Here is a 26,645-nt window from a genome sequence, read left to right on the forward strand (position 1 = left end):
TTCAGTTTTGGCCTGGAATTCTTTACTATCTTGTTAACTCTTTGATGCTTTTAAGAGATACGCACAAACACACACACACACACACCACACACACATATTTATCCAGATTTTTTGATCCAGTTGTTTTCAATGGAAAGGTTGGTTTGAATAACCAAGTCCACCACCAATGGAAACAAGAAGCATTCTTCCCATTCTTCCATTCCTTCCCATTCAATAGGAGGAAGTTCACTTTCCATTAAGGTACAACTCAAAATAACTCTTTCCTGAGGTTTTCCCTTATAGCTAGTCAGAAAGTCTCCCCTTATGTGTTCCATTGATACATTGTAACTCTGTTGTCCCACTGACCACATTCTGTCTTTATGTAATTACTTATGCCTATGGCTGCCTCTCAGCTAAATGTAGTTTTTGAAGGCAGGAATCCTGTCTGTAATTTTTCTGTCCTTGGTAGCACCAACTCTGTGTACTTTGTATAATAGACTCTCTCTACGTGCGTTGGTTGATTGCACTGGATTTTGCTGAAATAGAAGAGAAGGATTAAGAAGGGAGTTGTCTCCTGTTATTTTGTCCTCTCTATGTGGGTTGCAGTACTGTTCTCCCTTTTCTGTTATTCCTTATGGGTTCAGTGATGATGTTAGATGGTCCTTGATCCATGTGAACTGATGACAAAATAGAGCCACAGCATATGAAGTGATTTGACCTGTGGCCGTCTTTGAGCCAATGTTTTGTCTATAGCTGTCCTCAGAGGCTGTCCAGCTGTTACAGTTCATTTTTAATAGTTTAGCCAAGACTGTAGAACCTTTAGTGCTTTAGGTTTTCAATAGTCTGAAGACATATTTTTGAGAACTTTAGATAGTGTTGAGAGGAGAATATTGAGACCAAGAAGAATAAGTGTATTGCTACTTAAAGGACAGTATCTGAAAAACAAAATAAGGAATATAAGTGTATAGTTCTCAGTTTATTAAGTTAAAGGATACTTTTCTTAGGAAGGAGGAATTAATAGTCATTAAAATTGTAAGACTAAGAAAGGTTTTTTTAAAAAGCCTTAGTTACCCATTTTAATGCATCTTTTAGTTTGGACATGACTGCTTCATAATCACAGTGGCCCTTGCATACTATCTTGTAATTTAAAAAATTATTTAAAAATAATGTGGCACATTATTCTACAATCTTAGTATTGGGCTTTTAGAAAGTCAGTGTTAAAATGAGCTTCAGGTGGTGAAGTACTCAACTGGAACATTTGTATTGTTGCGTAATAAAAAAGGCCAGAAAAGGTAAGTATTTAATCATGTTTTGTTTTAGCCATGATCTTCTCGGGTGTATTAAGCAAATTTTAGGATTTACTCTTATAATGGACTTTCTGCATCTAGAACTCCCTCAAATTCTATGACTATCTAGATATCCCTGACTGAACTGCGAATGCTATCTTACATACATACTACTTACACACATACTGAGCCACTAAAACATCTGAAATAAATTATATATTAAGATATACCTGTTGCTTTGTTGTCTTGTGTTAAAATGTGTGAAGGTACCAGAAATGTAAAGGTTAAATCACTCATGGTCTGCCATATGATTGACTGTGATCCCCCTGGAAGCTAAGTAAATCTTAAAATTTAATTATTGTTGAAAGAGTTGTTCCTTTTCCAAGCTAAGTAAACTACCACTAAGGTCACTAGAAATCTGAGGACATTTCTTGAACTGTTTTTTTCCCCTCCCTCTTTTGATAAGGTTATAAAAAGGTGATAGCCGTAACATAATGTTAATAAGGCCCATTTAATATTTATTTATTAATAAGTAAATATTAATACTTAGGCTTTGAAAAAGATTAGAAATGGGGGTCTATGTGACAGGTGCTTAAATATTTAAAAGTTACAAGTCAAGCTAACATAATATTAAATAAGTTCTTTTATCTTGAAAAATATATTTTCATGACAAATATCCCTTCATATTGACCTGGAAGGCCAGGATCGCATGTAGAGTCCTTGGAGTTCCGTGCCTTAATGCAGCAGGGCAGAGAAAGCCACCACTGTCCTGCCTCCTTCTCTTCCCACCCCCACCCAGAGTCCTTACTGTGGTCTACACTCCTATGCCTTGAGACTGTTTGGGCAGTGAATTCCTGTGTCCTGAGCCCCTAGAAGAAGGGGGGTAAGGCATGGCTGGAAGAGGGGGTGTAGAATCCTCATGGCCGATACTCTTAGCTAAGGACTTCCTGGGGTGTGGCAGGAGAGAAGGAGCGAGAAAGCTCTCAAAGGTGATGGGTGTAAATTGTAATATATATATTATTATACAGTCAGTTCTTCTTATTTGCTGTAGTTTTGTTCTGTAAAGTTGCCACAAACACAGAATTAGCAAACACTGAAACATTGCTAATAGGGGAAATACAGGGTTAGGTTCCTACGAGTCTCTGGTCACAATATTTTCAGCAAGTGATCAGTACATAACCTTGTTTTATATATGCTTCTGCTTAAGGACACTTTAATATATGTTGTTGATTCATTAATGTTGAACTCAGGGCCAACAGCACTGTAACTCATGCCTGAAAGAAGCAGCTTATCTAAAATATGTATTTCCCCCCGTAAGGCACATCATAGGTTTCTGGTGCATAGGAACACTAGACAGCACTTAATGCTCTATGCTTGAGGATCATTTTAAACAGTAAAAAATTACAACAAAAAACAAAGTATGAAAAATGTGGCACTAAATAGTCTGTAAAAAGGTTACTTATTTACATGCAGTATGAGAGCTGAAACATGAAAGCCTTGTTTGACCTCAGCTGGGAACGTGCATGTTAGATGATTCAAAATTTTTGCCACTCTGTGCATCTCTGTGAATGACTGTGAAAGCATTATAAGTGCTGTTTTGGGGGTTACAAGTAAATTTTAGCAAGTAGGTGAATTTGCAAATATAGAATCCTTGAATAATGATCACCTCTTGCATTTATTAATTTATGTTGGAGGGCTTACAATGACCTTCCTCTCATGCCACCCCCATTTAAAAAAATTTAACTTGTATTCAGAAAATGTTCACTCACATTATGTCATTTGAGTTTAGCAAAACACTGTGAGGTATATGGCCAGATAATTTATTCATTGAAGATTTATTGAGGGTCTTACAGGCACCGTGCTAGATGCTGCAGATATAGTTCATGGTAATATGATGGACAAAGGTTCTTACTTTCATAAGTAGCTTGTAGTTTAGCAAGCTTTCTCTCCATTTTTCAGGTGAGGAAATTTTGTACAACTGAATAACTTATCTAGGGTCACATGACTAGCAATAACAAAGCCAGAATGAGAGTTCAGTTTTTCATATTTTATGGTTAGTCCTGCTCCAGTTCCCTTTCTTCCTGTCTTGAATTCCCCCTTTTCACTAGCTTTTCCCACTCATCCAGTAAAACGTCTTCTAAAAACATTCCCCTTTGGCCTTGGCTACTCTGTCACTCCGCTCTTCTACCTTGCCAAACATTTCTTGACTACCATTACTTGCTTCTCACCCCTCTCTTTCACTACTGCCCTTCTTCTCAATGGTGCCTACTAAAATGGCCAATGTCCCTCTACTTGCCATATTCTGTGGGTTTACTGTGACATTTGCTACTGTCACAGGTCTTTTATCTGCCTTAGAACTTTCTTCCCTGGGCTTCTCTGGATCCTGTTTCCCGGTTACCTTGTTGCTCACTGCTCTATTTTCTTTTCTAGCATCTTTTCCTTTATCTGATGTAAATGTTACTGTCCTACAGAGTTTTATCTTTGTCTTTCTTCCTTTATCACCAACTCTTGTCTTAATCTAAGGCTCAGGTTCTTTTAGAGGTTTTAATCCCTCAATTGTACACAAAATTGTGTGTGTATTTCCTTTCCCCCAGGTTTTTATCAGATTCCTGGAGGAGTTCAGAACTAAAAAAGTTGAGGACTGCTCTCTGTGTATTCCTGTAGCTTTATCTGCTTCACAGGTGCCTTCCAAGTCTATGTCCCCAGGCTCCCACCTTTCCCCTTGTCTGTCTCCTCCTGTCTTCCTCCTCAGCATTGTTCACATAGTTCCTTAGAAGTGTTGCGGGAGGAGTGCAGTAGTTTCCTTTGTGCAGTTCCACCTACCTATCCTCCATACCCCTTCCATCCCACCATCAGGTTAGATTTTTTTGTCTTTGAAACAAGTAAGTGAAGTTTTAAGTAGGGAAAAGTCCATGTTTTTTTTTAGCATACTAAAAAGTTCCTTTATGGTCTAAGCTCAATCTGGCTTTTCAACTTCATCTCATAACTTTCCCTACTCACTGATTCTTTTACTCATTCCCACCGTAGCTTACAGTTCTGCTATTCATAACTCTAATATCCATCTTAGTACTTTCCTGTCTTGTATTTGCTGTTTCTCTCTGCACGTAATGCCTTTCCCCTCCCACCCTTCCACAGTTCCTCCACAGGCCGACTCCTATTCATCCTTCAAAACCCAGTCAAGTGTCTTTATTAAGAAACCTCCCAAAATTTATTCTAAGTTAACAACTTTTTCATGCTGTCATCTTTTCTTAGCACCTCATCCTTCCCATTATAATTAATTGTTTACCTATCTGCACTCCCCCGCTAGACTCTGTGTCCATCAAGGGCAGGGATCCTGGTTTTTGTCCATCATGGATCCTCATTGGCTAGCACGGTATCTGATTTGTAGTAAGGTGGTTAATGAGCCTTTTTTGAATGGATAAACACACTTTTGGGCTGCCAGTCTTGAACATGGATTATATTTTCCCTATCTGAATTAGAAAACCATGAAGATGTTCAGACATTTTTAAAATCATGTTTCAACAGTTTACAGTTGCATAAAGCGGTACATGAGGTGTTGACTGCTTCTTTAGGCAATATTTTACTAAGCATTAGGTGGCAGTAGTGTGTTGTACTTGACTTCACCTTTGTAATTGTTTTTTAAACCCTTCATAATTTTAATATATTGTCAAAGTGTAAAGGACACAATTGTAGTAATTTTATACCTAACTTTTTGTAACATAATCTTGTTTTAAGCTAGTAAGTGTCATACAGAAAATGAAACAAAACAAAACTCAGCCATGTCAGTGTGTATCTCTCTTGCCTACCTAAACTGTACGCAGATTCGCAGATTCGTTAGAGAATCACTACTGCACCATCTTAACGGCACTTCCTCACCAACTCTTTAATGGCTGCTTCATAATAACAGTGATTTGCAATAAGGAAAACCAAAAAATATCTCAGAGGATATGTGTTTTCTCAGTGTCCTAAGAAGCTTACTTAGACCCTTATCTCAAAAATACTATATTATATTCATTGAATTTAACTACAGTTATTAAATGCTTTCTTTTTCTTTTTTACTCATCAATTTTTATCAGACTAAGGTCACTTCTCTTGTTTATGGAGTTTCGTTTTAGGCAAATTTCCCTCGCCATTAGGTGGTTAGAATTAAGAAGAATTGCCACTACCTCTCCAGCCTTTGTGCATTTAATCCCACCATTAATTTTTGAACACTTCTTTATGAAAACGGGAATTTCGTTCCCATTGTAGTTTATAAGGGTTAAATCAATGGAAGTTACATTTTATTAAAGGAAAATTTGTACATTTTAAGTTTAGGGGAGCATTTCTGCAAGTAAAATAAATAGATAGCTTTTAGAGGAAACAATCTTAGTGTTGATTCAAATATGAGGTAGGTAATGTAAATCTGTGACATTCTCATATCTTCTTTGCTTTCTTTTCTATCTCAGGGGTAAAGTACTTGAGGGAATTCAATGCCGGTGTACTAGTATCATTAATGTGGCAGAATGATCAATTAATAAAAGAAGAGCATGAAAGCGTTGACAGAACACACTACCTAATTAGTACCTGATGGCCTTGATGGCCACAGAGTGGGGCTCAGAGTTGCTGCAGGAAAGCGGCTCTGTAGGATCTGTAGGTGTACGTGACTACTCTTATTTAGCAAGAATAAGTTTGGCTTTGGTTCTTTAAGTCCTTAATTATACAAAAACCATGTCTTCCCTGACCCCAGAGGGTAGATGAAGTTAGCCAGCGCACTGCTGGCTAATTATCATCGGGGGATATTGGAGGCAGAGTGTTAAACTTGGAATTCTCTGTGTAGCTCATGTTGAGTATGTCATCAAAAACTTGTTTGATACGATTTTTGGGGGGTGGGGGCAATCTGGCTTACACTTATATTGGATATAATGTAACCTGTTGCTTAAGATTTAAAATCTTATGTACAAAGAGGAAGAGGTTGTGTTACACTTGCATATAGTCAACAAAAGAAAAGGCATGTGACTAGCAAACGATTTGATTCAAGATTGTATTTTAGAGTTAGTAAATCTCACAGTTCAAAGTATATTACAGAGGTTGATCTTGGTAATGAAAGGTTTTGCCATGAATTAAATTACCCAGCCACATATCATCCTACTTCTTACATTTCTTCATTTCTGTGAATCCAGTTCCTGCAGTCTACCTCTCAGTTCTTTATCTGAAAAACATCAATACCTCCTGTAAATATTTCATGGCTTTGCTTCCCTTCGGTGTTTTTCAGTCTCTTCCCTTGCTTACCCTTGCTTTTCCTCTTCTCATTCCTTCTGCTCCTCTTCTGTCTCCCTACCCCTTCGCCTGCACTTCTTTCTCCACCACCCCCTCTCTTCCCCTTCCTCTGCCTTTCCCTATCTTCCTACTCCCCTCCTCCTTCCTCTTCTTCTTTTTCCTCCTTTTTTACCCCATTTTCTTGGAACTGCCAATAATCTCAGAATGAGTCTCTTAACGTGGTTTTAAAGGAAATCATTGTTATAGTGACATTTAGCAGAGATTTTAAAGCAACTATGATCAGACCAAAAGGTCTCTTAAAAAATATTAATGGTGTTAAAATAACTCTTTTGAAGATTAGAGGCAATCATTAGCAAGTCTGGTAGATGTACACTTCCTCATACTGTTGTCAATTTGGCTGCTACATAATCACACTGAAGCTTTACAGTAAGGCTTTCTCTGGGGACTATGGGACTATGTTATATGTAGGATCCTATTATATCAATAAATAAATTCAGAGGACTTTTCACAATGAATGCCTTAGTAAGGTCTGTTATGTTATGGAACTAAATTTTGAGCTCAACAAGAGCATATTCTTTTTGTTTATATACTCTTTCACATTCTTAGCTATTCACCAACATTCCCAAAGTAACTGAGGAAGGTTCATTTTTATAGATACTTAAAAATCACAAATGTGTTTTAAAATTAATTAATATGTGTGTACGTATATATGCTATGCATGTGTGTGTCTCTCATACCTGTCCAGAATAAGCAAATCCACAGACACAGAAAGTAGATTAGTTGGGGGGTAGGAGGAAAGAGAAATAGAGAATGACTGCTAATGGATGCAGGATTTCTTTAGTGGGTGATGAAAATGTTCTGAAATTAGTGATGATAGTTGCACAAACAATTCTGTGAATATTCTAAAACCACTGAATTGTAGACTTTTAATGGGTGAATCTTTTGGTATATGAATTATAGCTCAATAGAGTTGTTATTTTTTTAGAAAGTCAGTTCTGTGAAAAATGCCATTGGTAATTTGTTAGGGATTGCACTGAATCTGTAGATTGCAGATTGCCTTGGGTAGTATGGTCATTTTAACAATATTGATTCTTCCAATCCAAGAATATCTTTTCATTTGTTTGTGTCCTCTTCAGTTTCTTTCATCATTGTTTTACAGTTTTCAGTGTACAGGTCTTTTGCATCCTTAGGTAGGTTTATTCCTAGATATTTTATTCTTTTTGATGTGATGGTAAATTTGATTGTTTAATTTTCTCTTTCTGATAGTTCATTGCTAGTGTATAGAAATGAAACAGATTTCTGTGTATTAATTTTGTGTCCTGCAACTTTACCAAATTCACTGATGAGCTCTAGTAGTTTTCTGGTGGCATCTTTTGGATTTTCTGTGTATAGTATCATGTCATCTGCAAACAGTGACAGTTGTACTTCTTCCTTTCCAGTTGGATTTCTTTTATTTGTTTTTCTTCTCTGATTGCCGGGGCTAGGACTTCCAAAACTATGTTGAATAAAAGTGGCAAGAGTGGGCATCCTTGTCTTGTTCCTGATCTTAGAGGGAATGCTTTCAGCTTTTCACCTTTCAGTATGATGTTAGCTGTGGGTTTGTCATATGTGGCCTTTATTATGTTGAGGTATGTTACCTCTACGCCCACTTTCTGAAGAGTTTTTTGTTCATCATAAATGGATGCTGAATTTTATCAAAAGCTTTTTCTGCATTACCCACTCATTTATAGTCAATTAATTTATGACCAAGGAGTCAAGAATATACAATGGAGAAAAGACAGTCTCTTCAATAAGTGGTGCTGGGAAAACTGGACAGCTACATGTAAAAGAATGAAATTAGAACATTCTTTAACACCATATACAGAAATAAACTCCAAATGGATTAAAGACCTAATGTAAAATTGGATACTATAAAACTCCTAGAGGAAAACATAGGCAGAACACTCTGACATAAATTGCAGCAATATTTTTTTGGATCTGTCTTCTAGAGTAATGGAAACAAAAGCAAAATAAACAAATGGGACTTAAACTTAAATGGTTTTGCACAGCAAAGAAAACCATAAGCAAAATGAAAAGACAACCTATGGAATGGGAGAAAATATTTGCAAATGATGCGACTGACAAGGGATTAATTTCCAAAATATACAAACACCTCATACAGCTCAATATCAAAAAATGGGCAGGAAACAAACAGCCCAATCAAAAAATGGACAGGAGACCTAAGTAGACATTTCTCCAAAGACGTCCAGATGGCCAACAGGCACGTGAAAAGGTGCTCCATCAACATTGCTAATTATTACAGAAATGTGAATCAAAACCACAATGAAGTATCACCTCACACTGGTCAGAATGGCCATCATCAAAAAGTCTACAAATAATAAATGCTGGAGAGGGTATGGAGAAAAAGGGACCCTCCTCCACTGTTGGTGGGAATGTAAATTGATACAGCCACTATGGAGAACAGTATGGAGGTTCCTTAAATAACTAAAAATAAAGTGAACCATATGAACCAGCTATTTCACTCCTGGGCATATATCCAGAAAAGATGAAAACTGTAATTGGAAAAGATACATGCACCCCTATGTTCATAGCAGCACTATTCACAGTAGCCAAGACATGGAAACAACCTAAATGTCCATTGACAGAGGAATGGATAAAGAAGATGTTGTATATATAGGTAACATGGAATATTACTCAGCCATGAAAAAGAATGAAATAATGCCATTTGAAGCAACATAGATGGACCTAGAGATTATCATACTAAGTGAAGTAAGTCAGACAGAGAAAGACAAGTATAGTATGATATAACTTATATGTGGAATCTAAAAGAATGATACAAATGAACTTATTTGCAAAACAAATAGACTCACAGACATAGAAAACAAACTTGTGGTTACCAAAGGGGACAGGGTAGGGGTGATAAATTAGGAGTTTGGGATTAACAGATACACACTACTATAATAAAATAGATAAACAACAAGAACCGACTGTATAGCACAGGAAACTATGTTCCATATCTTGTAATAACCTATAATGGAAAAGAATCTGAAAAAGAATATATATATGTGTGTGTGTATATATATATATATATATATATATATGAATCACTTTGCTGTACACCTGAAACTAACATAACATTGTAAATCAAGTATACTTCAATCAAATTAAAAAAAAAAAAAAAAAAAAGCCAGGGTCATACCTGTAAGGTTTGGTAGAATGGGAGAAAATTAAAATCACAAGTTTATATCTGAAAAACCAATAATTTTTGAAAAGGAGAGTGGCTATATTAACTTTGAATCCTAATAATTTCACTTAAATTAATTATAATAATATGAGTCCTACTCTGTAAGATTAGCTGTGCCTTAGTCAAACAAATTCTTGTGTCTGACCCTAAAATCTATACTTCAGCATATTATTCATTTGAATAATATTACTTGATATTTTGTCTTTCAGTTTCTTCAAATATAAAACAACTTTTTAAGAGATCTGCTAATTACAAGCTGTCGATAAACATAGGTAATTCAGCATTTAAAAAAAACAGTTATAGAAAGATACATACTTTGAGGGAGGTGGAGATAGCAATGAACCGGGGAAGATTATTTTGGGAAAGGAGCTGTTCTTGTGGGGGGGTTTTGTTTGTTTTGGTTTTGTTTTTTAAATATATCAACTTAGGAATTTCTAGTTTTTCAAAGTGGTGGAAAGTTAGGTTTTAATATGTATAATTGTACTATCTGTTCTGATTGATGATCCAAGGACAGTCTTTTTCCCCCCTTGTTGTATAATACATTTGAGAGGTTAATAACCATTGCCAATTATGGCAAGCAAGACCAAGAAGTGTAGTAGGAAGACTTTCCTGAACCTGAGGAGAATTAGATAAGGTGATTCTGTACTCCTTCCTGGTTTCCTCATCTATTTTCTTCCCAGGTAGACCCTTCTGTAGAAGGCTATTATGGAAGTTTGTTGTGTTGCAAAATGGCAGAGAGAAACTGCTCTCCTACAACCCTAGTTCTTTACTAGTTGCCTAAGAGACCCCGTTGTCTCCATCCTTAACTTCTAGAAACCTCAGAGGCCCAGTGGTGGGGAGCACTCATGCCCTTGGCCTCTTTCTTTCCAGCCACACTTGATTCTTCTTTTCTGGTGGGTGGTGGCAGAATGGGGTCTACAGGCAGAAATTCAGGCCTCCCACCTCTGTCAGATGTGGAAGGAAAGTGAGGTCTCACATATGAGCCTTGGTCTCTGCAGCAGGTAATCAGGACTCAACCAGTTCACTTCAGGTGGGGTGGGGGGTGTTACAGTACAAGATCTCTTAGGATCTGGGGCATATTTTGGAGGAGTTTTGAGGGGAGATTGGAAGAGAGACGAGCATAAGACGGTGCTATGTGAGAGAAGGAGATGAAAAGGTGGAGTTGTGGGGAAAGGCTTCGGCAGTGTTGGTGAGGGCAGCCTGTCATAGTGTTTAAAGAATAAGAGCAAAGAGGTGGAGTTATTTGGAATTAACTTTTCTTTTTTAATTGGGGTATAGTTGCTTTGGAATTAACTTTTATTGACTGAACTGTAGTTCTTTTGAGAGGAGAGACAATGATGTGATAAGCACTTTAGGGAAAAGGTCCTTGGTTTTTATAAAATTATCAAAGATTAAGAATATAATTTTCATGAAATATTTTAATGGAGCCTATATTTAATACTTTGATAAATCAAAAGCAGTTCTTCACCAGTAAAAATGTTGGGGAATGCTATTTTAGTTGTCAGATATTACTGTGGTCATATTTACTAATGCCTATTGCATAATTCTCTCAACTTGACCTTTTCAATTTTATTTCACAACTGAGGTGCAAAGAAATGAGTTTTTATTATCTTTAGAGGTGATGAGTGCCTCAAAATGTAGTGATGACTGGACTCACAAAAGCATGGGAAGTCTAAATAAAAATGACCCACAATAAACTTTTATTCAGTGTTTATATGTTTGCTGCATTTTGAAGTTCCTCAGTAGTATTCTGCATTATAATCTGTTTGGAAATGTGTATCTACTGTGATATTATGGAAACTCAGCATTGGTCCTATTGGGGCTTGGCAAGAGATACAGATACGGTTAAGATACAGTGTTGCACATGTACAAAACTAGTGTGATGCCCTCTGACTAGGGATATTAAGCACACCCTCATGGAAGAGGTACATTTGAACTACTGGAGGATGTTCCATTGGCGACAACAGCGTAAGTAAGACATGGAAACAGAGGTGTGAGTGTTCAGGGGTGATATCTGAAGGTCTAGTCTAGAATGTGTAGAATGACTAGACTGACATAGATGGCATATCTATAATACTTGTAATAGATAAAGCTTGAATGGTAGGTTGGGTTCTTTTATTGGAGGACTTTACTTGTAAGGATTAAATATGACTAATTTATTATGCAATATGTGGACAATTAAAATTTTTGAGGTGGAGAATAGCATGGTCAGGGTTTTAAGTGAAGGCGAGTGAATTTGGAAGCAGGTGGACGAGCTGGAGAGCTGTTAGAAGATGAATGCTGGAGACTAGGCAGGAGCTACTGTTGGTTTGAACTAGGTTTGTCATTAGGAATAGAAAGAACATTATGTAGGTAGAATCTACAAAATTTGGTGCTTAATGGGATGAGAAAAAGGGAGGTTACCCTGATATTGTAGCTTCGATTATTAGGAAATGTATTTTTCTTTCATGCATTCATTCAGCGTTTATCAAGCTCGGTGGTGGTCTTAACAGACAAGGAATTCAGCAGGAGAAGGAACTAATTTTAGAGTCTGGATGATAAATTGGGTTTTAGATTTGTTGAACTTGTAGTGCTAATAAGATAGCTCTTAGAAGATATTTGAAATTTGGTTCTGGAATTCAAGAAAGTGTGAAACTAGCGATGAGAGCTAGCATTCTGTTAATGGTACTAAACTCATTGTTAATGTATAGAGAAAAATCAAAGTGCTATATGCTCAGGGGCCACCTTGGTAGATCAAATAATATCAGCATGATGATGTGGGAATTTTTGTTTAATCAAATTTGCCCGAAGTCCTTTTCATAGTTGTTATTTTTTTTTGCAGTCAGTATTTTTTTAACCAAACAGTATAATCACAAATGTGTAGTAAAGGCTTAATATATGACCTCCTTAACTTTTTGTTTGATTTAACGTTTAAGTAGCAAGCTATTGGTAAAATAAAGCAATATTTCCTTTTAAAAAGGAATGTAAGAAAGGCATTTAAGCAGATCGACCTCTGTTTAGGTCCAATATTACGTTATTGTGTAGTGGTTAATTTACCATAAAACTGTCTTAAGCATTCACTGTAAAGAAATACCATTTCATTTCAACTTTACATTACTTAGTGAATAGAAAAGGTCATTTGGAGGTAATGAATATATTAATTTTCACTAAAAACTTCTAGAAGTTGCTAGAATTTTCACAATGTATTGTATTATACTCTTTTCACAATTTACACATACTTCAATTTTCTTTCCCCTTCTAGTAGAAAAACACTTGTCTCTGTGTTTTCTAATAGAAAAACACTTTGCACTTGTGTTAAACCTATCAGTGGACACCATTGCAGTGTTCAGTAGCTGAAGACTCATACAAATTATAACCCCCTCTTTAAAAAAAATCAACAGGTTAAAATACCATTTGCATATTGTTCAGATTTCATCAGCTTCTTCATCACTGAAGTTAGTTGGCATTTGTGCAAACAATGAAATAAAGAGGTTGCCATTTATGATTACTGAACAAAAGGTATCAAATATCGAAAAATTTCTGACTTGGTACACTTAATGTAATTTTCTTTGTGGTGTTATAGGTTAACAGTTGAGGAGTGTCACTCACTTTTTTTTTTTAGTATTTGGAGGAATGCATCTGTCAAGGGGAAATTTTTATCAAGCACTCATTTTCTGACTTGCAAATAATTCTTTGTTTTAAGCAGTAGAGGCTAACAGTGTGCTTCTCAGACTTTAGCATGCATAATAATTGCCTGGAGAGTTTAGTGAAACAGATTCTAGAGTCCCGCTCTGTAGGTTTGAGACGGGGCCATCTTCTAACGAACTCTCAGATAATGCTGATGCTGCAAATCTGATGACCGCATTTTGAGTTGCGCTGAGCTGACACAATGTGACAGTCACTCCAGAGTTAGGAATTTTGAAAGCACTTGGATTTACTCTATGGAGAAAATCTAAAGTCAAAATAAAATGTTTTATATTGAACAACCCATTGCCATAAAATCTCAGCTAGTCAGAATTGAGTCCATAATTAAAATATTAGTTATCAATTAGATAGTCAGTTAGGAAGTAGATAGCACATACCAATTCTGTTAAAAAATTATTTTCTGTATATCTTTTGTAGTGTCATGAGTGATCCTTTATTTTTGTATCAAGACAGTTTCTTAATCTTTTGTTTGTGTTCATTTTTTTCATCCTCAATGAGTGGCTTGGGGATTTGAAAACCATAGGTCTATATAATTGAATAGTTTTCCCCACATGTAAGGCAGTTACATAGACCATAAAGTTGTGAGTGTCAAGTCAATTAAGAATAGTAAAATAGCACTTTGCTAAAACTTTGGAGATAGACAGCTTTGTCCTATTATAATAAAGAATCACAGAGAGATACTCTCTCAGTATTTTTAGTATTGTGACATATTTATCATTTTAATTTTGAATGTACTTTAGTCCTGTACTCAGCAACACTAAACTTTTTTAAATGTTTTAAAGTTTTTGGAGGTTGGCATATGTACTTGAAAGTAAATAAAACTATATTTCCATAAACTAGGCTGTAATTCAAACTTTTCACTAATTCATATCTGTCTTTTCATTAGTTTTCTATGTTTTTATTGTACTTTTCTGTTTAATATTGAAAGAAATTTCTCATTTTTCCTTTATGGCTTAGAAAGATTCATTAAATTCCTTTTAAAACATTTAGACATGTTTGAAGGTATTTTTCTATGAGGCATGGTCAACATACACTGAAAAATGCGTGGATATTAAGTGTTCAGTTTAGTGAAATTTGATACCATGTTGCTACCACCCCAAACAAGATACAGAACATTTGTTTTTCCAGAAAATTCTCTAATGTCCCTTTCTAGTTAATTTGTATCCCCTATACCCTGTTCCAACCTGGAAACCAACGTTTAACTTTTATCACTATAGTCATCCCTAGGTATTCTTGGGGGATTGGTTCAGGACATCCTGAGGATACCAAAAGCCAAGGATGTTCAAGTCCTTTATATAGAATGGCATATCCAGAGATATGGAGGGCCAACTGTATAGATTTAATTTTGCCTGAATTTGGATTTCATATCAGTGTAATCATATACTATGTACCCTTTGTTCTTGCTTCTTTTGCTCAACATAATATTTAATTAATTAATTAATTTAGGCCACACCAGGACATGTGAGATCTTAGTTCCCCAACAAGGGATTGAACCCATGCCCCCTACAGCAGAAACGTGGAGTCTTAACCACTGGACCACCAGGGAAGTCCCAACATAATGTTTTAGATATTCATCTGTGTTATTATTGAGTGTATCATAGTTTTTTTCTTTTATGTTGTTGAATAGTATTCCCCTATGGATATACTATAGTTTATCCATTCTCCTGTTGATAGACATTTATGGTTCCAGGTTGTGGTTGTTATGAATAAGAGTGTTAGTACATTCTTTGATAAGTCTTTTTGTGGACATACATTTTTATGTTTTATTTCTCTTAGGTAACTATCCAGAAGTGGATTTGCTTGACCACAGAGTAGATATGTGTGTTTGTTTATAACAAATTGCCAAATTGTTTCCTGCCAGCAACATATGAGTGTTCCAGTTATTCCATATTCTCATCAGCATTTAGTGTCATCAGTCTTTTTTTTTTAATAAATTTATTTATTTATGTATTTATTTATTTATTTTTGGCTGCCTTGGGTCTTCTTTGCTGCACGCGGGCTTTCTCTAGTTGCGGCGAGCGGGGGCCACTCTTCGTTGTGGTGCGCGGGCTTCTCATTGCGGTGGCTTCTCTTGTTGCGGAGCACGGGTTCTAGGCGCGTGGGCTTCAGTAGTTGTGGCACAAGGGCTTGGTAGTTGTGGCACGTGGCTCTAGAGCACAGGCTCAGTAGTTGTGGCGCACGGGCTTAGCTGCTCCGTGGCATGTGGGATCTTCCCGGACCAGGGCTTGAACCCATGTCCCCTGCATTGGCAGGTGGATTCTTAACCACTGCACCACCAGGGAAGTCCCCATCAGTCTTTTTTATTTGAGCTATTCTATTAGGTGTTTAAAAGTATCTCGTGATTTTAATTTACATTTCCCTGATAACTAATGAAAAGGTTTGAATGTACATTCGTGTGTAATTGTCTATTCATGTCTTCTTTTGAAAAACGTCTGTTCAAGTTTTTCCCCCTGACTTTTAATTAGTATGTCTTTTTACCATCGATTTATAGGATTTTTGTTTGTTTGTTTGTTTATTCTGGATACAAGTCCTCTGTTAGATAATTATTTAGCCAGTATTTTTTTCACAGACTGTGGCTTGTCTGTTTACTTTCTTAATGGTATCTTTGATGAGCAGAAAATTTTAAAATTTGATGAAGTTCAGTTTATCTATTTTGTTTCCTTATAGTTTGTGCTTTTTGTCAAAGCAGTCCCTGCCAAGGGACAAAGATATTCTCTTGTGTTTCCTTCTAGAAGCTTTATGGTTCTGTGTTTTACATTTATATCTATGATTCATCTTGAATTAATTTTTGTGTATGTAATGAGATTGGGATTGAGGTTAATTTTTTTCCACATGGACATCCAGTTGTTTCAACATCATTTGTTCTAGATTGTCCTTTCCCAATTGAACTGCCTTGGCACCTTTGTTGAAAATCAAGTGACTGTATACATATGGTCTAGTTCTAGACTCTTCTGTTCCACTGTCTATTTGTATATATTTATGCCAGTACTACAGTCTTGATTACCATAGCTTTATATTAAGTCATGAAATCATGTAAGTCCTTCAACTTTGTACTTTTTGAAGATTCTTTTGCCTGTTCTAGATCCTTTGTTTTTCCATGTAAATATTATAATCATCTTGTCTACTCCTTCAAAGTGGCTCACTGGAATTCTATAGGAATTGCATAAAATTTTTGTATCAGTTTAGGAAAAATGGACATGATCTTCCCATCATGAACATATTATTTCTTTCCATTTATTTCCCTTTTTTTGCCCTTGAGGCTATTGTAATTGGTAATTTCTTAAACTTTAATTTTCCAATTATTTGTTGAAAGATTTGCTGATTTCTTAGTTTTGAGTTCCTTGCTTCTAGGTGACTTAAGTTCTTCCAATTCCAGCAAAATGCATTTCAGTTTAGTACTGGTAGCAAATAGAAGTTAAAATAAATGAACTTTGCAACATTGATTTTAGTACATACCTATTCTGTTAATTAAGAGTATCAGTATTTTCTGTATTTGATTGGTGAGTGTTTTCCTCAGAACTCCCTGCTGTTTGTATGATTTAGCTGGCATTTTTCTAAAGTAAGGAAGCGCATGCTATCTTTTTGTGGCTGTTTCTGGCTCCTCAGTTAGTAAGCCAGCCCCTGGAACACAGGATGCTATAGATTTTCTGTCTTTCATTTGGTCATTGAGTGAATGAAGTAGGAATAGCTTTGGGCTCTCAACAGTGGGAAAGTTTGGCTAGTGGGATTCAAAGTAAAGAAGGGCAAAGAATAAGCCTTGACGGGACTTGCTGGTGGTGCAGTGGATAAGAATCCTCCTGCCAATGCAGGGGACACGGGTTCAAGCCCTGGTCCGGGAAGATCCCACGTGCCGTGGAGCATCTAAGCCCATGTGCCACAACTACTGAGCCTGCACACCTAGAGCCCGTGCTCTGCAACAAGAGAAGTCACTGCAATGAGAAGCCCGTGCTGCAACGAAGAGTAGCCCCCGCTCGCTGCAACTAGGGAAAGCATGCACGGAGCAATGAAGACCCAACACAGACAAAAAAAAAAAGAAAAAACCTTAAAAAATAAAATAAAATAAGCCTTGACAACAGAGGAAAATGACTGTGGTCCTTGTGGTGCTAGTGAATGCTTGAGCCTACCTCTCATGGGAGGGCTCCAATATAGAAATAGTAGGAAAAAATTAACATTCATTGGGATCAGAAAGTCTTGGAACCTAGTATTAGAGGCTTGATTTTTGTGCGCAATAAAGAATCTTTGCAGATTTTAAGTTAAGAATGTGCATAATGGACTTCCCTGGTGGCACAGTGGTTAAGAATCCATCTGCCAATGCAGGGGTCACGGGTTGGAGCCCTGGTCTGGGAAGATCCCACATGCCGTGGAGCAAGTAAGCCCGTGTGCCACCAACTTCTGAGCCTGTGCTCCAGAGCCCGTGAGCCACAACTACTGAGCCCTTGTGCCACAACTACTGAAGCCCGCACGCCTAGAGCCCGTGCTGTGCAACAAGAGAAGCCACCACAGTGAGAAGCCTGCGCACCTCAACGAAGAGTAGCCCCCCCTCACTGCAACTAGAGAAAGCCTGTGTGCAGCAATGAAGACCCAACTCAGCCAAAAATAAATAAATTAAATAAATAAATTAAATTTATATATATATAAAATGTACATAATAATGACACCATTTTATTAATAGACCTTTAATTGAAATATCTTTAGAAGTTGTTGTGTCTGTTATAGTCTAGTTTTAAACCGTAGATGTATTTAGATTGTGTATAATTTCTTGTGGCCGCTGAAATAAATTACCACAGACTTGGTGGCTTAAAACAACAGAAATTTATTCTTTCACAGTTCTGGAGGCTAGAAGTCCAAAATCAGTGTAACTGGGCCAAAATCAAAGTATTGGCTGGGCCACCATTCCTCTAGAGGCTCTAGGGGGAGAGTCCATTCCTTGTCTCTTTTAGCATCTGGTGGCTGCCAGCATTCCTTGGCTTATGGTCTCATCACTCCAGTCTTTAAGGCCAGTACTTAAAATCTCTCTGCACAGTCTTCACATCACCTTCCCCTCTGTGTGTCACATCTCCCTCTGCCTCTTTCTTATAAAAATTCTTTGATTATATTTAGGACCCACCTGGACAGTTCAGTATAATCTTCCCAATCTTTAACTTAATTCACGTCTGCAAAGACCCCTTTTCCAAATGAGGTAACATTTACAGGAACTAGGGATTAGGACCTGATATTTTTGGGGGCTATTATCAGCCTACCGCAGAATATTATCTTTTTTAGACCTTCATTTTGTTCTGGAACTTGCTGTCAAAGCAGTTTGGACTGAGGCTTTTGGTACCCCAAATGACATACTTATTTTCTTGCTATAACTTCCATTTTTTAATTAAAACCTATATCACAGCATAAAATTTATTGCATTCTATTAGCACAACAGAATAGATCTAAAAGCCTCAGATGGTGAATTACTTACTTAAAATAATAGGAAAATACCAAATTAGGGAAAATGATTGAATTGTGCTTTGACTACCATAGAACTGATACATGACTCAAAATTTAGTGATAGCTTTTAGTTTTGGGCAGTCAGGAACTAATTCTTGGTTTTGTAGGGCTTTCTTGGTCTGGTTGGTGTATAATTAGTCCAGTGTGTTCTGTTCCTTGTTCCAACCACTACTGGTTTCTGTAGTGGCCTATTAGAAATTACCTATCTTCTAGTCTGTACTTCTGTGATACAGCTGTTAGATTAGAATGATTTCTCTAGGGCCTTGCTCAATGTTTGCGGCATACTGAGATTGCGTTTTCACGTGTAAGTATTGATACATCTTAAATGCATACTAGTGGTGTATTTGAGCATGTTGCATGAAATAACATTGATTCATACCAAACTTGTTATACAGAACTTCTTCACATAGTGTTAGAAGAAGGGTTAGGTAGAGAACTTAAGATAGCCTACTCTATTTTGGCTTTGGTACATTACTTAATATCCTAGCTTTAAGGATTGCTTAAACCTCAGTATGGGAATAACTTTCATGAGCATCATTCGATAAATCATGGCCTAAAAAAGATGAAACAATAAAGCCTAAGTTTCCTTTTCTTCAGTTGTCATATTAATTAGCTTAAATATTTAAATATTAATAGCTGATAGATTTGGGCATAGGAGGAGAAGAAGAGAAATAGTTTCCCAGAGGGAAAATGGAAGCCTGATTCTCTTTGTTTTGCCCTATAATCTTTCTCCCAGCATACATGATGTTCATTAGTTCTTCTGGGCAACCAAATATCACAATAGCCTTTGCTCTGCTAGTGAGGATCACCAGCAGTGTGGGGAAAGTTCAGCATGAAAACAAATGTAAGAAAGATTTCCTAATGAATTAATTTGTATTCAAATGTTTTATTGAGTTCTTCAAAATTGTTTCTTACAAATCTGCCCTAAAATAACCATTTTTCAATACAAATTTGTGTTTGGGGATTTTTAACTTTAAAATCTTCAGGGCTGAGCCAGAAGATGAGAAGTGTTTTAATTTAAAGTAATAATTGTATAATTTCGAAAGAAAAGCTGGTAGTCCATTGTTATGATATCTACAGCCAAGCATATTGTATAAGGAGAGCTTCATACTCTGTAGAGTTTGTACTCTTCCTCTGTCAGGTCCTGCTCGTATGCATGTACCTATTTCTGTTTGTGTTAGTCATCCTTTCTGGGTAAATTGTCCATGAGACCAGGGATTCCATCAGCAAATTATCCAGAAAATGCTGTCTTTGCACATTGTGACAGATCATGTCACTGGTGGATTTATAGCTACTCCAGTGCTCTAATTAACCTGGCAGTTGTCTCCGGTGCCCAACACTGTTGTCTCGTTGCTTGGCATCTTAGTTTTCATCTTCTCATTACCTTCTCTCTTAACTAAAGCTCAGATTTAGAGGTTTTTTTTTAACCTAAACCCCCCCCCCCCGACCCTCTCTACTCATCACCCTGCCCCCCTTGTTTTTGATTGGCAGTATCATCCAGATAAACAAAGTACAGATGTACCAGCAGGAACAGTGGAGGAATGTATACAGAAGTTCATCGAAGTTGATCAGGCATGGAAAATTCTAGGGAATGAAGAGACAAAAAAAGAGTATGACCTGCAGCGGCATGGTAGGTACTTGTGGTGAGGAGCCCCAGCACGTCGGCAGCTCTGTGAAGCACAGTCTGCAGCCATTTCTGGGGGACGCTTTCCAGCATTGGCACCAAGTTGTTATTGCCTCCTTTACTCCTTCCCCCCGTCACTGTTTTTAATTATGCCCTATTCTTAGTAGTGATTACTGTGTATCCATTGAGAAGTCAGCAAAACTACTAGCATGTGGCTTCTTGTGAAGCCATGAAAGCTACTTTTTATAACTAGTGAAAAATGCTTAATTACACATTCCTAATAAATATGTTTTTTATGTTTAAAAACTTCTTTTTATTAATTTAAATTACGTACTGATTAAAATTTTCATTGAGTACTTTTAAGACTATATACTGTATAAATGACAATCTATAGGAAGATACTATAAAGGATAACATCTTAAAGCACTCTTTGCTGTCTCTGAACTTGTTTTAGGCTAGGTTTTCATGATTATCTCCTGGATAAACTATATTCCTTGTAAGATTGCTGTAAATGATATCTTAGGAACGCACATTTCCTAAGCAATTTTAAAAGTCATTTCTTTTATGCATTTTAGAAAATAGCTTCTTAAAACAGTGACAAGCTCTTGTGAGAAAGAAAGGGACAAATATAGGTCAGGTTTGTCAAACATGGACTGCAGTTACACGAAGTGATAGGCTGTCTTTCAGCACTGGCCTTGGGATAGGAGTCCCTCAGCCTTCTATCTGAACCTTCAATATGCACCCTACGTGCTGATGGGGGGAGTCAATAATCAGCTACAGCCTGTGGGGAAAACACGCAGTTGCACTCTGCCGTAGCGCACCGGGCTCAGCATTGACTCACATGTGTTGATACAAGCTCACTGTCTCTGTACTTGATCATTGAATCTCCTCCCAGGCCCTGCACCAGTACACGATCAAACCTAACAAAATGATTGTAAGGCTCCTACTACTAAGCTTATGAAAATTTGATTTGAGAAATAAGACTTTATTTCTAAGATACAACATTATAGGTTAAAGCCAACAATATATATAGAATATCCATATCTATTTTCAGAGGGAGTTGTAGCAATTAAGTCTTTCTTACAGTTAGTGTGTGATTCCTTTGTGGAAAGACTTTCATAAGCAATTTGCTTATGTACTGGAGTATTAGTTTTTAATAGTCACTTTCATAATACTAATCATCTCTAAAGCCCTTCTACTTTTTTAAGACTGATGAACTTATCAGTACTTTTTAAAAAATGTTAGGAAACCAATAAATATACCTTTGCAATGAATTTGGATTAATTTTCGAATATGGCTTGAATATTGGGTCCTCCTCCTATTTGGTGCATTTATGTGCGTCTTTCCAATGTTGTATTTCTTCTGTAAATTCTTGTACTTCCGGCAAAAGAATGCAGAGGTGGTTTCATTTGAGGATGAATTCTATCCATAGATACATCTTTTTGACCTTGCTTCACATGGTAAAATTTCTGTGAAAGTGTAGAAATTAATAAACATGGATATATTGTATGTGAGAAGTTACCTATGTTTCTAAAGTGACCAAGTTCTACTGTAGATGACAGTCTCTCATGGTGCTTTGCACGTCTTTACCAGTCTTTATTCTGGGGTGCTGATTTGCTTAAGGTGAGGATAATCCACAAAACTGTATCTTAAGGAGTGTAGGGTGTGTACTTGCACTGTCGCTCTGCATTTTTGCCACTCCACAGCTTGGTATTATTAAGAACTTATCAGTGAAACTGACTAGAAACCTACTGTCGACAGAGAAAAGAGGTAGGGAGAGATGAGGAATCAAAAAATATTCTCCCTTGCTAGGGTATTGGGTGGGTAAGACCAGAAATGGGAGAAATAGGAAGCAGGGTTAAAAGTGAGCAGTAGAATTACATGAAGGAGGTTTAAGAGATGTTAGAAGAATAACCAGCATCTTCAAGCCTTTCTCATTGCCTTTGAGAAGTCTTTGGAAATGTGGATTTCTTTTGAGCTTTGAATCCTTGGTTTGGAGGTTTTAATGGAAGGAGCTCTAGCCTACTGCATCTCAGGAGATTCGTGTAACTCACTGATGAGGTCACAACAAAGTTTAGACAAACCAAATACAGTGAGATTGGGCTTGATTCATGATTCTGATAAATAGGCAGATCTTCTGGGAATTTATATGATGTCTGTCTGCTTTGCATGTTTTTCAGGCGGGTGAGCTTTTCTAGAAGGACAGTAGAAATACAAATTTTCATGACATTTTAGTACCTCAGATCTAAATATTTCCTTCATTACCAGAGGCTCCAAATAGTGAGAATGCTTTGTTTCAGTTTTAAATTGAGATTGGCTTGCTGTTTAGATAGGGAATAGAAGTTTCTTATCCAGATACAACTTGCTGGTTTTAAGCCTTTCATACTAGAGCTATTTCAAAAATCTCATAATAAACCTGGTTTTGTATTGTCATTTCTCTTGATTACCGACATTAATTTTTCCTTCTTTACCCATCTTCAATAAGTGGCTCCTCGAAAGAAGGAAATGAACTTGAACTTGTAACACTGAGGATTTAGATTTGATAGAAGGAAAAACTTTGAGAGTGATAATTTGTTGAAGACCAGGATAGGTTACCAAGAGAGAGAGAAGTTGTTATAACCAGGTCAAAGCACTCTTTTTTTCTGGGTCACCCCCTGGGGATATGGAAATAGCTTTGTTATACAGAACCCTTTTTGCATGTGGTGATAGTTCACTGTAGAACTTTCTTTTCATGGTGTGTGCTTTAAATATGTTTGTTTCCTGCCCTGCATTAACGTATAGTATAAAATAAGTTTGTGTTCTATATACTTGGGAAGGAGGCAGGAGATGTTTTATTGGCGGATGTTGAACACTTTCTCATATTTCACAGCTCAAAGTTGGTGCTCTTTTGTAAGGAAAGCCTCATAGTATTACCTGCAACCATTTATCTCTGTAAAAGATCGTTTAAAGGAGCCCTTGAAATCCATATTTTTTGCTTCACAAAAGAAATTATCAAAAGAAATAGTCTAGGATAGGTGACCTAAAGTAAAGTACCTGTGTTTTTTCTCCCTCATTTACGCTTCTGTATTCTTGGTTGACATTTTAGGGCAGTGTTGGCCAGGCTCATTAGAAAAGCAAACCTAATAAAAGATTAGTAATATTCAGTTCCCAGATATTATACATTTTGAAAGCAGTGTTAACTAGTGAATTTAATCAGTTAGTTCCAGTTGGACATATTTACCTTATTGTTTTTAAGGATGCTTCCAAAGACTGCTTCCCAGGTTCCCTTGAAAGGCATGTAGTTATTCAAGGTTAGGCTTTGCACTTCATACAACCAGATGAACACTTCGGAAAATCTTTTTAGGATTTATAAAATGTTCATATGAATAATATCTGTTGAATAGATTTTTGTGCCTTTATAATTCTTGTGGGGAGTTTTCTCATATATTAAGCACATTTAAAAACACGTCAGAAGTATATCATGAAAAGAATAGGGATCGTGATTCAATAACTTTGTAGTGTGAGTCACACAGATCTCTGATGTCTCTGTGGCTGTATGGAGTGACACAGCTTATGAGTTAGGTTACTTCACTGTGATCTGAAGAGGAACAGACTTTCAAATGAAGTCAGTCAAATTAAATTATGTTGTAAAAAAATAAGTGGACTGTGTCTGGAGTCCTTGGTGGTATATTGTTTTATATTAAGATGTACCTTGTTTCTCTGTTAGTGAATTATTTTGGTGATGTGGAGCCTTCACGCTACACAATTGGCCAAGTGCCTGGATACCCAAGACAGCTGGGCTCTGAAGAGGATTGAGCCAAACGTTGTAAAGTTAGTGTCTTTACTTAAAGCTAATCAGCTATACTCTCCTTACCTAGATACAAAAGGTCGTTGCAGTTGTTGTATTATACAGTTCACTCCATCCCTTTATTAGGATAAATATTTGAGAATGGGAGATAAATAAGTAAATCTTGGACCAGATGAGGAACGTACCTTAAAACCCCACCAACATTTATGTGTCAGAGAACTGAATCAACATGTAATTTCTTAAATTTAAAATAAAAGTACTTGCTGAAAAGCAAGTTAACACTAAAGACTGATTAACTCCATAAGAAGCGAATTAATACTTTTAAATGTAGATAATACGAATTTGGGTTACCTGTTTGGAATAATGACTTAAGGCCAGTGGATGTTTGTGTAAATTATGTGCTAAAACTGACCCTTATAAAATACTTGTATTAGTCAGATTAGGGTTTCCATTTATGGTCATATCAGTTTTTCCATTTGATTTTAGGAATTTGAAAATTGGCTATAAAAATGTGCTTCAGGTAAAACTTGAAGATAAGCATCAGGGGGCATGTTTTTTTGGTGACTGTTTCTGGGAAAAGTAAGTATGTGAAATGATGCAGAAAATCCATCTAGACAGTTAGGGACTTGCATTTCTTCAGAGAGGGAAGATAATATAGATAAAACTTTCTGTGAGGGTCCTCTTGCTTCATCTTCTTTGTCATAAGAAGGTGACTACTCGCATTATTTGTTACTTTTACTTGAATACAAATAACTGCCTTTGCAATGACAATGTATTTTAAGATCATTTCTCAATGATTTTGAATAAAAATTTGGCTAGTTTCAAATAATGCTATAGAAACCTATGGGCAAGATTATAGCTATAATCCTGTAATACTTGGACATAATTGGAAGTTTTGATTTAATAACAGAGAAAATGTAGGATTTTAGGAAGTTTGTGTCTCCGTCTTTAACCTCTTTCCCAATTTCTACTCGGGTACTTGACCTGACTGAAATCAATGGGTTCAAAACCAAGACTGGGTCCACCTTTCTCATTGCTTGTTTTTAACCCTCAGACTTGAAACCTTTCTTTCATATTACACTCAGATTACTTCTAGTTTGCTCAATATATAGCCAATGAATTAAAAATGAGTGTTGGCATTTCTTTTTTAATGTGTTTTTTTTTTTCCTCTAAGTGATCTTTTTATTCTCACAGCTACCACAATAGACCATACCCAGATTATAACATAGACTCAGGTTACTTCCACAGCTGCTAATTGGCCTTCTCCCATAGTCATTTACATTTTGATTGGTCTAGCTTTCTTTATTCTTACTCTTGTTTAAGAACTTATATAACTGCCCACTCCCTAACACAACATTTACCCATTCACATGGAATTTAAATGGGACAGAAGCTCTTAAGTTTGTCCCTGATTACTTCTTCCAGCCTTATCACCAGTCACAAACCTAATGTGAATCTTCTCCCCATTCATTTAGGGGTTCCCAAACACATCTGCTTATACTGTTTGTTGTTACTCAGAATACCCTCGCATTCTGATTCTTCACAGCTTATTCTTTTTTTTTTTTTTTTTAAATCTTTATTGAAGTATAATTGCCTTACAATGGTGTGTTAGCTTCTGCTTTATAACAAGTGAATCAGTTATACATATACAATATGTTCCCATTTCTCTTCCCTCTTGCATCTCCCTCCCTCCCACCCTCCCCATCCCACCCCTCTAGGTGGTCACAAAGCACCGAGCTGATCTCCCTGTGCTATGCGGCTGCTTCCCACTAGTTATCTGTTTTACATTTGGTAGTGTATATATGTCCATGATACTCTCTTACCCTGTCACATCTCACCCCACCCCCTCCCCATATCCTCAAGTCCATTCTCTAGTAGGTCTGTGTCTTTATTCCCGTCTTGCCACTAGGTTCTTCATGGCCTTTTTTTTTTTTTTTTTCCTTAGATTCCGTATATATGTGTTAGCATACTGTATTTGTTTTTCTCTTTCTGACTTACTTCACTCTGTATGACAGACTCTAACTCCATCCACCTCATTACAAATACCTCCATTTCATTTCTTTTTATGGCTGAGTAATATTCCATTGTATATATGTGCCACATCTTCTTTATCCATTCATCTGTCGATGGACATTTAGGTTGCTTCCATGTCCTGGCTATTGTAAATATAGCTGCAATGAACATTTTGGTACATGACTCTCTTTGACCTATGGTTTTCTCAGGGTATATGCCCAGTATTGGGATTGCTGGGTCGTATGGTAGTTCTATTTGTAGTTTTTTAAGGAACCTCCATACTGTTCTCCAT

The 26,645-nt window shown here is 36.7% G+C and overlaps 1 protein-coding gene across 3 annotated transcripts in view; it reads left to right on the top strand.

The window, feature by feature from the left end:
* The window catches only part of DNAJC24 (DnaJ heat shock protein family (Hsp40) member C24), a 71,362-nt gene that overhangs the window by 23,497 nt on the left and 21,220 nt on the right, over window positions 1–26,645 (top strand). For all 3 annotated transcript variants that reach the window (XM_082476751.1, XM_082476753.1, XM_082476752.1), the window contains exon 3: window positions 20,422–20,560. In XM_082476751.1, the coding sequence (XP_082332877.1) occupies window positions 20,422–20,560 (139 nt within the window). The remainder of the gene's footprint in view (window positions 1–20,421; window positions 20,561–26,645) is intronic.

Source organism: Balaenoptera physalus (assembly GCF_965194825.1).
Source record: "Balaenoptera physalus genome assembly, chromosome: 10".
NCBI lineage: Eukaryota > Metazoa > Chordata > Mammalia > Artiodactyla > Balaenopteridae > Balaenoptera > Balaenoptera physalus.